This window comes from Gasterosteus aculeatus, chromosome X, assembly GCF_964276395.1.
Source record: "Gasterosteus aculeatus chromosome X, fGasAcu3.hap1.1, whole genome shotgun sequence".
Taxonomy (NCBI): Eukaryota; Metazoa; Chordata; class Actinopteri; order Perciformes; family Gasterosteidae; genus Gasterosteus; species Gasterosteus aculeatus.
Genome location: NC_135698.1, coordinates 12,610,425 through 12,624,883, shown reverse-complemented (window position 1 = coordinate 12,624,883; position 14,459 = coordinate 12,610,425). Strand labels below are relative to the sequence as shown.

General features: G+C 44.8%; 1 protein-coding gene across 4 annotated transcripts; it reads right to left on the bottom strand.

Moving 5' to 3' along the window:
* Positions 1–572: 572 nt before the first annotated feature.
* On the bottom strand, positions 573–11,258 carry LOC120809403 (tyrosine-protein phosphatase non-receptor type 5). 4 transcript variants are annotated; one of them, XM_078082793.1, is made up of 15 exons: positions 10,875–10,969; positions 10,682–10,739; positions 8,180–8,286; positions 6,746–7,019; positions 6,276–6,398; positions 6,055–6,150; positions 5,461–5,717; positions 5,160–5,352; positions 4,617–4,701; positions 4,280–4,359; positions 3,996–4,133; positions 3,789–3,899; positions 2,782–2,942; positions 1,757–1,870; positions 573–1,285 (listed from the first exon to the last, which is right to left on the bottom strand). In XM_078082793.1, the coding sequence occupies exons 4-15, from the start codon at positions 7,010–7,012 to the stop codon at positions 1,192–1,194; spliced, it is 1,719 nt and encodes a 572-aa protein (XP_077938919.1). In that variant the 5' UTR covers positions 7,013–7,019; positions 8,180–8,286; positions 10,682–10,739; positions 10,875–10,969; the 3' UTR covers positions 573–1,191. The 4 variants fall into 4 exon arrangements, with proteins under 4 accessions (XP_077938919.1, XP_040019114.2, XP_040019115.2 ...); XM_040163180.2 differs by lacking the exon at positions 10,682–10,739 and having other exon boundaries at positions 10,875–11,258; XM_040163181.2 differs by having other exon boundaries at positions 10,682–10,945.
* Positions 11,259–14,459: the final 3,201 nt, after the last annotated feature.

The window sequence follows — 14,459 nt, the reverse complement described above, 5'->3', positions numbered from 1 at the left end:
ATTGTGCTTCATACAGATTAGGTCTGGTCTGTCTATACAACAATCATGGGCTTCTTACTTCACGGATGTGTTTAAGCTACTGTTGAAAGCAGAAGCGTCACGGAGCACGTAACTCTGAGGGCATTAATGATAAAAATTTGACATTTACAAGAAGATTGGCTGTTTTTGTCGTCAATACGTGTGCGCGTTTTGTTCATGAAACAATTTGCTTTCCTGTGCATTACACTTGCCGGTGTGCACACGTCAGATCCTTCAGAGCTTTGTATTGATTTTGTTACGATGGTCTGGTTCTAATTCTGGCCTCTGTGGCTCCGTGACGCCTCTGAATCTATGTGGCCTTAATACAGGAGTCGTTTACTGTAAACATCATGGGCCACGAGGACTGCACAGGCAGGTATGGTAAAACTGTAATACAGTGTACTGCACAGAAATCCTAATTATTTAATTAATAACCTAATTGCTATACATTCCTATGTTCCATAACATTGCACATGCCTTTAATGAACACTTAGCACCATGCAACCTGAAGATGAGGTGTCTCCTGAAATCATCAAAATTTGAAGCAGGCCTTCTATCATGATTTTATTTTTTATTTTTTTTTACATTGAAAGTGAGAGTCAATGGGAGTGAATGAGAGGAGATGTAAGTTAACTTGAATTTACTAACAAGCTTTTTTGATCGTTTGTGTAGATTTGAATTAAGCTGGCGCTGATTGGGCCACTTGACACTAACTTTGGAAGAAGAAACTCAAATTTCCTCCTTAGAGCAAACTGACATGGTCTCAGTTTAACGGTTTATAGTTCAACTCCAGTTTAACTTTTTGATAACTGTAAACACAGTATTTCAGGGCGCTAAATAGATGATGAGGTTTTGGTGATTTAGACACTTTTCTTTTTAAAAACAGTGCAAGTAAAATGTTGGTCTTGGATTATTTAGGGGCCTAACTGTTACAGCTCTCCAGGACTGTGCGGACCACCGAAGTGTCTGATAAAGATTTTTCCAATCCCATCTCCCTCCGTCCTGCCCAGAATGCACTTACTCTGCGTCCCGCCTGTCTCGGAGACGTCTACACGGTTTGGACTTGTTAAAGGGTGAGATTGAGATGATGCTAGGTAGAGTGGCGCGTACCGCCGGAGGAGGTACAGTGTACAGTGGTGTGTCTCGGTCCGAGTGGGGGCTGCGGCGCTCACTCTACTCCTCCGCAGCGTGAGGCAGCTGCTTCTCGTACAGGCTCAGGACGTGATGCACAAACTGGTACTGCTCGCACGTCTGGATCATCCCACCCCTGAGGAACACGGACGCGAGGGACAAACACACGGAATGGCTGGTTAGTCGGTCCAACCCGAGATCCTGTGCAGAAATTCATGGGCTATTCATTTAGTTTTCTTGATCAGACCATCCGATACAATACGTGACATTCTGACTGGTCAAACACAATTAAATGGAATAAGGTTGTAATTTAGTTATTTGTTCCACTTGCTTCTCCTGCTATAAAAAGCTCCAAAGTCTATTATGATAGTGAGATTTACAGAGTAAAACTATTTGAGACATGAATACCATGGTGAACTTACTTCAAGGGCAAAACAGCAAAACCTTCATATTTTCCTGGTTATTTTGTTAAAAACTACTGTCGCTCTTGTTTTGAGCCCAGATCAACTGAAGCTATACGTTGACTGTTGATTCTTTTCTCACAACAGATTTGACGCCAAGACCTAAAGAAAGACATGATCGTGGATAAGGGCTAAGAATATCTCACCTGTCCAGACGGAGCTGGCAGGTGGTTCTCAGGATGTCAACCACACCCTCAGTCCTCAGCTGCTTGCACAGGATGGAGGTGGCGATGAAGCAGCCGGTTCGACCGATTCCAGCACTGCAGACAGAATGTTAGACGGGCAAAAAGGGAAGCAGGAGGAAATAGATGCATCGGTGTATTGTTTAGCACACCATTCATTTCATTAATATCGTATCAAGTCAACGTAAGCCTTTTGGAAAATCTCAACTCCTCATTCTCCCACACTGCTGTGAAAAAGTATTTGCCCCCTTAAATGTTTCAGATAATCAGACAAATTGTGAGATAAGACAAAGATAAGCAGAGTAAATATAAAATGCTGTTTTTAAACTGATTTAATTTGTTAATGAAACTACTTCTCCCTGACAAATTACCCTTGCAGGAGGGGCCGGCCTACCACAATTACTCCAAGAGTGCATCAACAACTCATGCAGGAGGTCATAAAAGACCCCAGAACAACAGGTGAAGAACTGCAGGCCTCACTGGCCTCAGGTAAGGTCAGAGTCCACGACTCATGAATACGAAAGAGACGGGGCAAACACAGCATCCATGGGAGAGTTTTAAGAAAAAGCCACTTCTGACAAAAAAAGAACTCAAAGGCTTGTCTGCCATCTCCTCAAAATATCCTGATGATCCCCCAAGCCTTTTGGGAAAAATAATCTGTGAACTGACGAGACAAAAGTTGATCTTTTTGGAAGGTGTGCATTCCGTTACATCTGGCGTAAAACTAATAGCATTTAATAAAAATAACACTTCACCATCAGTCACACACGGTGGTGCTAGTGGGATGCTCTGCAGCATCAGGACCTGCACCACTGGCCATCATTCATGCAACCATCAATTAATCTGAATGGCTCAGAAGAAGCCAAATGATGGGTTTTCTTTTTAGTTAAAGTCCAGACTGAAATCCATTTGAGATGCCGTGAACAGCCGTTCCTGCTCAAAACTACCAATTTTGTAGTTAAAACACACTAAACGATCTACAAATGTACCTGCAGTGGACGATTACGGGGCCACTAGAGGGCGGGGCTTCCTCTCTAGCCCTTTCCACTTCCTGCACCAGTTCCAGAAGAGGCGGAGCCTTGTCCGGAGTCTTCTGGTCGGGCCACGAGGTGTACCAGTACTGCTGCAGACTGCGCTCCTCTCCCCCAGACTGCCACACAAACACACACAGACATGAACACAGCCACACGAGACAGACTCACTGAGAATAATTGCCGATCAGCCTGTTGCTCTGCATGTGTACCCAAATTGTTACCTTGTAGACAACAATGAAAACAGAGCGAGAAACAAACAAAGTTTTTGAAAATGAGGGCGTTATAGTCCATTCCTCTATTTCCCGTAGTGGAATGCATGATTTGTGTCTGACAAGAAACATAAATTCATGAGATAAAAAACATTAACAAGCTTTTAACTTTGCACAGTTATATACAAATCCCCTGGTGCTTAGTAATCAGATGCAGGCTGTATTTATAGAATTATCAAGTGTGGCTTGATGCAATACCACACGGACTCCAAATTCCATGTAAATTGCTGTTGTGTTTTCAGTGGCAATGTAGGTTTATAGATCCACCACTTTTGTGCACACTGCAAATTGTTTTAGGAATTTCAATGCAATTGTGTAGAAACATTCACAATCTATGATAAATCATAAGAACTTTGGTTGTTCTCTGACCTTTCTTCAAGAATCTCGAGCTATAAATTGTGAATTGTCTGTGTAGTTTGTTCCCACAGGTTTAATTTGTAATTTGTCCAAAAGATGCTTAATCAAGCGACAAACTAAGGGTCTGAAAAGTAACTCAATGCAGAAGTGTCTTAAACCTGTGTGCTTTTTAATAGGTGACAGGAAGCAAATGCTCTGTTTGCCAAAACAAGTCAAGAGTGAATAGAAGTCTATGAAAAATTAGCTCACTGGATCACTCGACTTGTTTTTCATCAATGTTGTGCGGAGTATTTGCCTGCATTGCGAGTTATGCTAAACAGACTTTTTGTGTGTTACCTTCAAAGTGAACACCCTCAGACTGTAGTCGTCCTCCTGGGTTACGCTGTTGACAGTGATCTCGATGCCCTCATGGGTCACAGTGTCCTCAGGCCAGTACTCTGCACATTTCTGCAAGGCACAAACAAGTGGATATTTTATACGCATGTGATCATCACCTTATATCTGTCCGTTTGTCCATCAGTGCATCACTCATTCATGCCGCACCTCGTTTTTCTCTTCCAGGTTGGTGATCATCACTACGATTGGGCTTCTCTCCTGCCACACCATCCTCCAGAAGTCCCCCACTGTGTTCACGGTGGGACCCTGGGTGGCAATGTAGGCACACTGCTCATCCCCATAGCCCTGCAGAGCGACACACGCACACATATGGCCAGTTGTATCGTACAATCACTTTAGCAGGACACATGGAGAATGTGAGGTCTTATCCACGGAGCATGAATAAAGTTGTGCTGGGCCAAGAGCTTACAAACACACATATTTTCACTTACTTTAAGATAATTAGCATTGATGTAAGTAGTGAGGAAATCGTCTTCATCCAGTGACTTCAAGATCACTCGGCTGTGTATATCTGCAGGATGATAGAGTGAGGTCACCATGAAAGAAAGAGAGATGTGTTTTGTGATTCAAAAAGAAGAAGAAGATGCTGTGATGATGCGTCTCAGTGAATATCAATACTCATACACATAGACATTTTGCAAAAGCTCCTGAGGTAAATAGTTGATGAGCATGTGAAATTATTCAAGAGAAGCGACACACAAAAAGCCGTTTTCACAATATTTACAACCGCATGATGTCTTTTATCGACTGCGTTGCAGCCGTACTCACTGGGTAAGATGGTCTTGTAGCGGTTCTTTCTCACCAGCCCCGGGTAGTTGTACTCCTTAGGGTCCACAAAGTTCATGGGAGTTTCCTGCCAATGGACACAGAACAATGGCTGCAATAACAATCAGTCCTTATAGAAAACGAAGTGTCCTAACCCCGCCGTAAGAACCGTAAGGACATCGTACGTCACACGTGACGACGTCCTTCACCGACCTTCAGACTTAACGGCCGCTCTCTCTTGTGTGCGAGATGTGATTCTACTCGCATCCTTGTGTGGCCTTGAGAACATGCATCCTTCTTTGCCTCGCAGACGCTAGAATCCTCTGCGGGTTTTTCGTATGCAAATATGTCTCTATCTATCCTTCCGTCGCCCACTGACACGCAGTGGAAAAGCTTACGGGTGTGTGCAGCGCTCTGTGTGTGTGTGTGTGTGTGTGCATCGGTGGGCTCTGTCTATGTGTTTGTGTCAGCGTACATCTTTTCCGGTGAGTCTCAGTCTGTTGATCTAAAGTGTGTAGGCGGGTGAGCTGCCGTCGCTGTGCTCACATAGAACTCAGCCTGCAGGCTTTGGTCGTCCACGGCCCGTGTGTGTAGCATGGCGGGGGTCAGGCTGTTGGTTCCCTGTCGGAGGTACTCCTTGGCCGTCTGGTCTCTCGGGGAGAGCTGGCCTCCGTAGCCGTAGGGCTCAGTGCAGCCCGGTGTGCACATGTCCAATGTCAGGGAAACGTTGGAGCCCCTCCTGTGTGATACATGTTGAGTCATACCAATGCATTTAGCTGCCTCTATCCCCCGTATCCAAAAATAACTTGCCACAATAGCTTGTCTTGTTTCGCAGCCCACCACTGACCTCTCCTGAAGCCCCACCGGTGTGACAGTGAGCGTGGCGGCGTCTCCCTCCGTCTTGATGTCATTGCCTATTTCAAACACCGGCGTCTGAGGCACGGGGTCGATGTCCAGCAGGTCCTCCTGAGCGTCCGTCCACTCTGACAGGGTGAAGGAGGGCTGTCGGCTAACGGACTGACGCCGATCCCCAGCGTCCCGCCTCGCGGCCCCCGTCCACCACAAGCCAGTGCCGCTGCGCCACTTACTCACCGCGTTGTAAACCTGGACAGAGTACAAGTGGAAGAAAGCAGCGATTGTGTGTGAGCCAAGACACATCAAGCGAGCAAGAAACCTGCAAAATAAAGAAGTAAATAATCCATCAAGTGTATTTTTTTTACAAAGTCGTCAGGGTTCTTTGAGTGACAATAATTCAACATCCACCATATTTGTCACATTTACATTACATGTCATTTAGCTGACGCTTTTATCCAAAGCGACTTACGATAAGTGCATTTCAACCATAAGGATGCAAACTCAAAAGAACAAGAAACAAGAAATCAAATAATGTAGAAAATACTGTGTAATAAAAATACTGTAAAACAATCCCCAGTTTTCTTACCATTGTAGCACAGATGCCAAAACCAATGACTGCAGTTCCATTGAGAATCCATTTGTGCTCTTTGTTGTTCACGACCTCCCTCATCAACATCGTGGTCTGATCGGTGCAGAGAGGAAAAGACAAGGGGAGAGGCAGTTAGATGCAACCACACTAGAGTCGGCAATCTCCATGGGCTTCTTTTTTTAACCCTCCGTCCAAAAAACACAGCTCCATTCACTTACCTCCGTTCCAAAAATTGGGCAGCATTGTAAGATGAGGCCGAGGTAGAAGTCAATGATCTGCAGGGCTTTGAAGAGCGAAGAGAGAGGTCCATTTCCTTCAGCCAGAAAAAACACAGCGTACCCCTGGGAGGAGAGAGGAAGACAGACTGTCACTGTGAACTCACCTGTCATCCATGCACTGGTGATCAGGCAGCACTGGGGATTCTCTCAGATGCAAAAGAACCGAGAAGAGAAGGAGACGCAGGCATAATAATGTAAAATTGACCCCATGCTGAACTAGTGTCATAATCATTGCTGCTTTTACAGCACTTATTATTCATTTTGCGTCCCATTCTAGCTCTGACATTTCATTTTGGCTTAGATTTGTGGATTTTAGTGGTCGACAATACATGCCGAGTTGCAAACCAACGTGTGTGCAGGAGGGCTATCACATTTAATTGTAATCATACAGTGTTATTCACGTCACATACCGTGACTTGGGAGACGACGAACAGTGCGAACCAGCAGTTGATTTCGAGCACGATGGAATACACCTTTTGCATGAACACATCATCTGCCGGAGGGCTTTGGCCCCCCGCGGGTCCATCTAGGCTCTTTTGGTCATCTTTTTCAGGCTCTCCGTCGGCTATTTTATCAGTCTTAGTGGGCTCATCTAGCCAGACGGGGTCCTCGTCAGGCCTCAGAAAGATGGAGTCCTCAGTGTGGGAGCGGGTGGAACTGTTCAGCCGGCGGGTCATGATACCCCTGTTAAATGAAAAATATTCATGAACACACTGTTCAAATAAAATAAATATATAGTGTGTGATTTAGTTGTTTCTTTAACGATGCTATTTCAATAATCAGCCATTGCCAAAGTGTCCGGTTCTCCCCCAGGGAAGCGTTGTTGGCTCTGTCTGCACTGTTGCCTTTGTTTGCACCATTTGGGCTGTTAGCACTGTTAGCGTAGCCATTGCCATGTTTTGAGCCGTGTGGGGAAAAGCGATTAATCATTGATCTGCATCAACAATTGAAAAAAAAAAATTGCTGTTTTTTTGTCCTCTTGTGTACAAAATTAAGAAATATCCCACTTTAAATTGTCACGCAGAAATAAATGCAACCAAACTACGTGTTGATTTTCATTTCAATTACATGTTGCCTGTGTTTGTCACGTTGTGTTGACAGGTTTTGTTTTTTAAATGGCCGTGTACGTGACAGAGGGTCTTAATTATTCCACAGGCCTATTCAGATGCATAGCTAAGCGGCTTGGAGTGGCTCTCATCTCCGGATCCTCTTGTCTTCCTCGGATTGGACTCTATTGGATGAACAAGTGTGTGTGTGTGTGTGTGTGTGTGTGTGTGTGTGTGTTTGTGAGAGAGATGCTCTATTGTGAGAGATGAGTCAGGGGTAGCGTGTTTACGGCCCTGTCCGTCGCCTTGGCAACAGAGTAGCTCTCATCCCTCTCATTTGTCCCGAGCATTATCATCTACTGACAACGCACACACACACACACACACACACACACACACACACACACACACACACACACACACACACACACACACACACACACACGTGCACACAGCCTACCTGTATCAGTCAGCAGTGTATTCAAAGTCCTTTTCCGTCCTGCACTTTTGTCCTTCAACAATTAAAAAGGGTGTTTTGTACATTTGGCTGATTATCGCCACGTGGTGTGTGCGGATGTGTGAATGTGGGGGCCTGTGAGAGTGGAAGTGTTAGTTAGTGTTTGTGCACAAATCACTTTTGTCTGAATCCGTTGTTCGTGGCAAAAATGTTAACCTGTGAGTTTTGAAGTTTCTTTTTTTAAATCAATGACTAAGAACTAACTATGCAAATGACTTTCCAGTTGGTCTACTGGGATGGGAAAAAAATAAAAAAACTGAACAGCCAGTCACATGACTCACCTATGATGGATGGCAGGAAACTGGTGGGAGTCAAATCACATGATCAAGATAAATCCTGTATCCCGTGGCAACCAGCCGTTGTCAGCCATTGTGTGGCGGAGTGAAATCTGAAGGACAGAAGACAGAAGCCAACCACATCTCATTTCTTCATAACTTGAAATAAAACAAACCACTGTCAGCTCCCAGATGTGTTTCATGAGTGGAGGATGGTGATGTAAGGTGACACAGTAAACTGTTAGTAGTTCTTTACCTCTCTCTCTCTCTCTCTCCCTCCCTCCCTTTTTGAGCCAGGCTAAGCAGACTCCCTCAGAAACACATTTAGATTGCTTCATTCAATTCAGTATGCATGAAGTCAAGCCTCCTCTCCTCCCCCTCACCTCCCCTCCTCCCCTTCTTTGCCGCTGGACCCTGTTGAACGAATGAGGTGAGCTCAGCGGAATATGAAACTACACCAGTAGCAGGAGATGCGTTTCGCTGTGTGTGTGTGTGTGTGTTAGTGAGAGACAGTGCAGGTGTGGACCAGCGGGGAGCTGCTTTCTGTCCCTTTCTAGCTCTCATTGCTTGCTGCGAAGGTGGTTTTGAAGTGATGACGCCAGTTAGCCCGCCCTGTAGTCATGGCAACGTGCATACATACAATGGACTAACACACACACACACACACACACACACACACACACACACACACACACACACAAACACACATAGATTGGGTTGTATAACAGCTGAGAAAGTTCTGTTTGCTTCCGTTTTCAAACAATAGATGGACATTTGAGTGTGAAGGTTGTCTGAGGCAATGACGCAGTGAGGTTGGCGTTTTGGTAACCGCGGCAACCAACATATACTGTATGACACACACACACACTGGAAGACACACTGCATGAAAAATGAAAAGAAGAAAACATACACTGTGGGAGAGCAGTGACAATATTCAAGTTTGTCAAAAAAAAATCTCTTTGCTTTGATTCTTTGAGGTAAATATTTGAGCTTATTCTGTTCGCTGTGGTTGGTTAAGTGCTAGTGGTGAAATATTGGGTACATTTCCCCGGGACTGTAGCTTGGATTTTACAAACACATGATTCACATCTTTTGAAAAGACACCGGAGATGAACGGTCAACCATTTAATCTTACATCCCAACATGTGTGTTGTTGTCTCTTCCCCCTGACAGGAACTCTAGATCTCTAAGTAAGAAATGAATTCTTATGTACCGAGTTTGCAGAATTCATATGCAAAAAAATAATAAAATCACAAAATAAAATGTCAAATTCAGGAAATAATACTGAGGATTTTAGCTTGGTGTCTTTAATGAGGCTCTGAATTTAACCCTTCAAAAACTCCTTTTCTCTAACAAACCAAGGCTCATTTGTACACAAATATTGTACACATACTCGCCGTTTAGACCCTGTCGTTTGTTGGGGAGATCTTTAGTTTAATGATACATAAACTCCCCAGATCAGAACTCTGGACCAGAAAGTGCTGTTTGCTGACAACTGTGTGAGGCTCTGTTCCTGCAGTTTCTTTTTGCTGACAGCTGTCTCTTGTTTTAATGGACATTCCTGAGTAAACATCCATCTGGAAATCTGTGCCTAAATCTGGCAACCTTTAAAAATGTGCAGGATGTGTTTCGCTTTATGTCCCCAGCGACACAGCAAATCTACAGCAGCATTTCCTGTTCCCGGGTTGCTCAAAAGCGCGTTGAGGTTGAAGCATCGAGCGCGTTGCCAAAGTGCTGAGTGTGGCAGCGGGGACGAGGTAAGAGGAAGCTCTTACTGAAAAGCGATGACGGGATGGTAACTTAAGATAAAGTCAACGAGGGCCGAGACCTGCCTCGTCAACCCGTTCTCCGTCATACATGCTCACACGGGGAGAATCCCGGCATCAATGCACTCAGCTCGCTGTGGCCTTTGGAGCCCGCAGCTTCCTCGTGTCCACCACAGAGACAGATGATCCATCAGCTCTATTGTTTACACACACTCCTACAATCTCCCACCGCAGCCCCCCGGGGTGGCATTTCAATGAGAAACTGTATTAACACTTGTAGAAAACTCACAATTCAGTCAAAGCAATACAGTATGAATGATTGAAATGTGCTACATTGGGGGTGGGGGGGATGATACAGTCTGCAGAACATAAATGTGGATTCCCGGTAACAAATAATTGCCGTTACGTGATTGCACTGCATCGAAACACCAGTGCAGGAATTGCAGTCATTCATGCTGAGGCAAAAACTCCATTCACATCACGTAGATGGCTACGGAGAGCTGGAGCGACCACACGGTGCAGAGCGGGGCGGACCAGTAGTGAATCACCCAGGGAGGTGGACTGTTGCATCTCGCTCCGGTGACTCCGTCATTGTCACAGAGACGCGATACACAACGCAGAGGGCATCCAGCGCTGAAGAATAATAATTATATACGAGGGAAGAAGCAACCTGTTGGCGAGTGATGAGTTCTAACAATCAGAAAACGAGGCCGGAGCACACAGAGCATCCCTGCGTCCTTACCTTCCTTTTTCACAGCCAGGAAAAAAACGCAGCAGCCACATGAACAGCGGGGGCTTCGCTGAGAAATTGGCATTCACCTCGTGTCGCACAGCCACAGACGGGGGGGGGGAGGCAGAGACAGAGGGAGTAGAGGAGGGCTGCAGCCGTCACTCACCCCGAACCGTTAAGTCTGGGTTGGGATAAGTCCTCTTACCTGGCCGAGCCCGTCTTCAAATCACCATCTGCCGCTCTGCTCCCTCTGAGCCAAAGACCAGGAGCACAAACGCCGAGGACCACGGCAATCCCTTCACTGCTCCCCCCTCTCTCCCCCCCCCCCCCCTCTCTCTCTCTCTCTCTGTGGGAGAAGAGAGGAGCGTGTTTGCGTGTGAGAAGGACACAGGCCGACGCTGAGGGGCAGAGGACGTGCGTTTGGGGAAAAAGGCAGAATCTGAGAGTGAGTGTTTGCGTGAGGAATGAAGCGACTGAAAGGTTTTTCTTTTGTTTGTTTCCTGGAGGAGAGAGAGAGAGAGAGAGAGACCCAGGCGGCGGCTTCGTCTAGGTATATGCAGCAAGAGGCTGTGCGGTAGCCTTGGCAACAGAGCCAGAATGAGGGAGAGCGAGCACGGGAGCTGGAGGGAAAGAGGGAGACTGTTGTGTGTGTGTGCGTGTGTGTGTGTGTGTGTGTGTGTGTGTGTGTGTGTGTGTGTGTGTGTGTGTGTGTATTAATCAGATTGTAGGCACATAAATATGTTCACACAGCCACATTACCGGGTCTCGCCTCCAAAGGATTCCTCCCACATGTTAAACAATTACATTTTTTTGGGAGGGAAAGGTGTTATTCAGCATTTAATTATGGTCAACAAATCCTATAAAACCACAGAATCCAACAACAGCTGTATCCTACTAACAAGTAGTGTTGTGTCACCAATATCATAGTCCTCTAAGCCATAGACCACAATGCCTTACAGTATGCTAGGAAATCATTTAACTGTATTAAAAAATAAAACTATATATCTAGTAGATGTTTTTTTAGGGTTTTTCAGTTGGAACAAATACGTTTTGGGTTGAGAGTCAAAGCCGAGAAGACGAGCTGGTGTTTTTGGTCTTGACACTGGATTCGCCCACAATAAAAGGATGTAGAACGTCGCTCATCCGTTAAGGTAAGTCCTTCAGTCCGCGTCCTCGCTTAAAACACGAGTGGGTAGAGGCATTGGAGACGATTCATAACACATCACTGAGCAGTGAACACATCCCCCCCCCACACACACACACACACTCTCACCTCCTCTGGTTACAAGTTAGAAACTCCTCTTTCTCACCGCAGCAGAAAACAGTCGTCTTATCTGATATCTTGTCATATTATTTATTAGTTTCATTTTGTTACCATTACCATAAAGCCCTTGTTATGTACGGTGGACAATGCACTTATATGGGGATTCTGTGTGTACGTGAGTGTACAAAACATATTTTAATTAAATAAACATTCATATTTGCTGACAACTAATGTAACTAATTAAATCGTTCATTGAATGGCAGCTGTGGTGCAGTGGAAGCCGGCGATCTGTGAACACAACATACGACCACATCCAGCACTGGACACAGAGGTCTGGAAAACTATTCACGACACTCAACAGCGTTGGCGTCTATTTGCTGTGCGGATGGTGGCTGCTCTTTGGCAGTTATTGTTTTTCCAAACAATAAAGGAGGTGCTGGTGGGCAGGGCTCCTTTATGCTAAGCTAAGGTGATAAACTACTGGCACCCGCTGCAGATGTAACGTACAGACATGACAGCACATCCAATCTCATCATTTAACTTCTAACTCCAACAGGTCTGTGGACGACGCTGTCAACATGGCCCTCCGCTACATCCTCCAGCATCTGGACTCCCCAGGAACCTACGCCAGGATCCTGTTTGTGGACTTCAGCTCTGCCTTCAACACCATCATCCCGTCTCTGCTGCAGGACAAACTCTCCCAGCTGCACGTGCCCGACTCCACCTGCAAGTGGATCACAGACTTCCTGTCTGACTAATTTATCACTTTGTCGTCACTCGTCACTTTGTTACTTGTTCGCTAGTGCACTTTATGCCTAATATTTTTTAACTTTTTTAATATTTACATTTTTTAACTTTATTCTCTTGTTTTATACTAACCCATAGCCTTATTCTACTAACCCATTGTATTAGCATTTCAGTTTACTTTATTTTATTACTTGTGCACTGCTGTCTTGTTCTCTATTGTTACACTGTCTACTGTCACGCACCAACCGCCAAGACAAATTCCTTGTATGTTTGACATATTTTGGCAATAAATGATTCCTGATTCCTGATTCAATGACTTTGAATGACAAAATGACAAAAATTGCAGTGAGGTCCTTTAACTAATGACTATTAATCTATCTATGTCCTCTTGTGTCTTCACTATTCATGACCCACTCCAGAATCCTCTCCTCTCCGTCCATATATCTCTCCCACACAGCCGCTCTTCCCCCGCTCCAATCAACTAAGTGAACTCCTCTGTCCTTCCTTATCTTCTCCTCCGCATCCCCTTTAAAATGACCTCTCTCACACACGCACACACACACACACACACACACACACACACACACACACACACACACACACACACACACACACACACACACACACATTCAGTGGGAAAGAAAGAAACATCCAACTTAATTAATGACACAGGAAAAAGAGGTTGATATCTGGCGTCCTTAAGCCGTCTGCTTCTGAGCTGCACTGAACATCAAAACCGTTACATCACTTCCTCATTTCTTTCTCGCTCTGCAAACTGACATTTTTTTTAATTCACTGTCATTTGTTTAGTGAATTCCTAAGTGTCATAGTGAGAAGCAACAGACATGTTGTTAGCTCACAGAAAACAACAACAAAAAAAGGCTGCCATTAGAATATTATGCATAATGATCACATAAATCTCAGTGGACTTCTTTGAGGTGCAGGAGCAGCATTCCACCAGTGACAAATGGAGGCATCTAGTGGTCCTGACGGCTCACTGCTGGTCTCTTGTTAAATGAGTCATAGGCAGCAGAGTGTGTCGGCATGCCCCTGCAGAGTTCTTACCAGATGACCATTTGAGCTGAAGGCTCATTAACACCCTGCCAGTGGCAGATTTCTACTCATCACATCGCATCTTGCAGCTGGCCTGTCTGAATGTGTTTTATAAAACAGTCAGAAAGTCAAGCTACTCAGTCTGCTGCTGTTGACTTGTTTTCTTCAGACGCACTGTTATACAGCCCAGTGTTATTAAGACAATAATAGTAACATTATACAGTGAAGGAAACTAATACCTGTCTCAAACGAACATAATACGGAACAAACAATGAGGAAATTCAAATTTCCTCATATAAAACCATTAAATCCATCAACACATCAGGCAAAGAAAGAAGATATTCAAAAACAATTAAGTAAAAGTAGACATTTAAAGAATAAACAGCATTCCTGCGGGTTTGTTTCAAATATGTGGAGCAGAGAAGCTGAACGCTGCTTGAGGGTTGATGGCCATCGCTGCCTCTTTTTGGGTGGGCCTAACTGGGGAGTGTCCAGGGCTTCTGTATCGGCCTATAAAACACTCAAAGTCCGGGTTTATAAAAGAAGTGCACTGCAAAGTCATAGGAAGGAATGAAACACAACATGCATATTTTTTTCCTTTCTCTTTTTCCTCTCCATTATTTCATTTTGGAATACTGTTTTTATTGATTAAATCATATCTTGGTGGTGGCGGAAAATGGAAAGTCTCAATAAACGTGTAGTTTGAAAAAAAGAACTTTGATATCA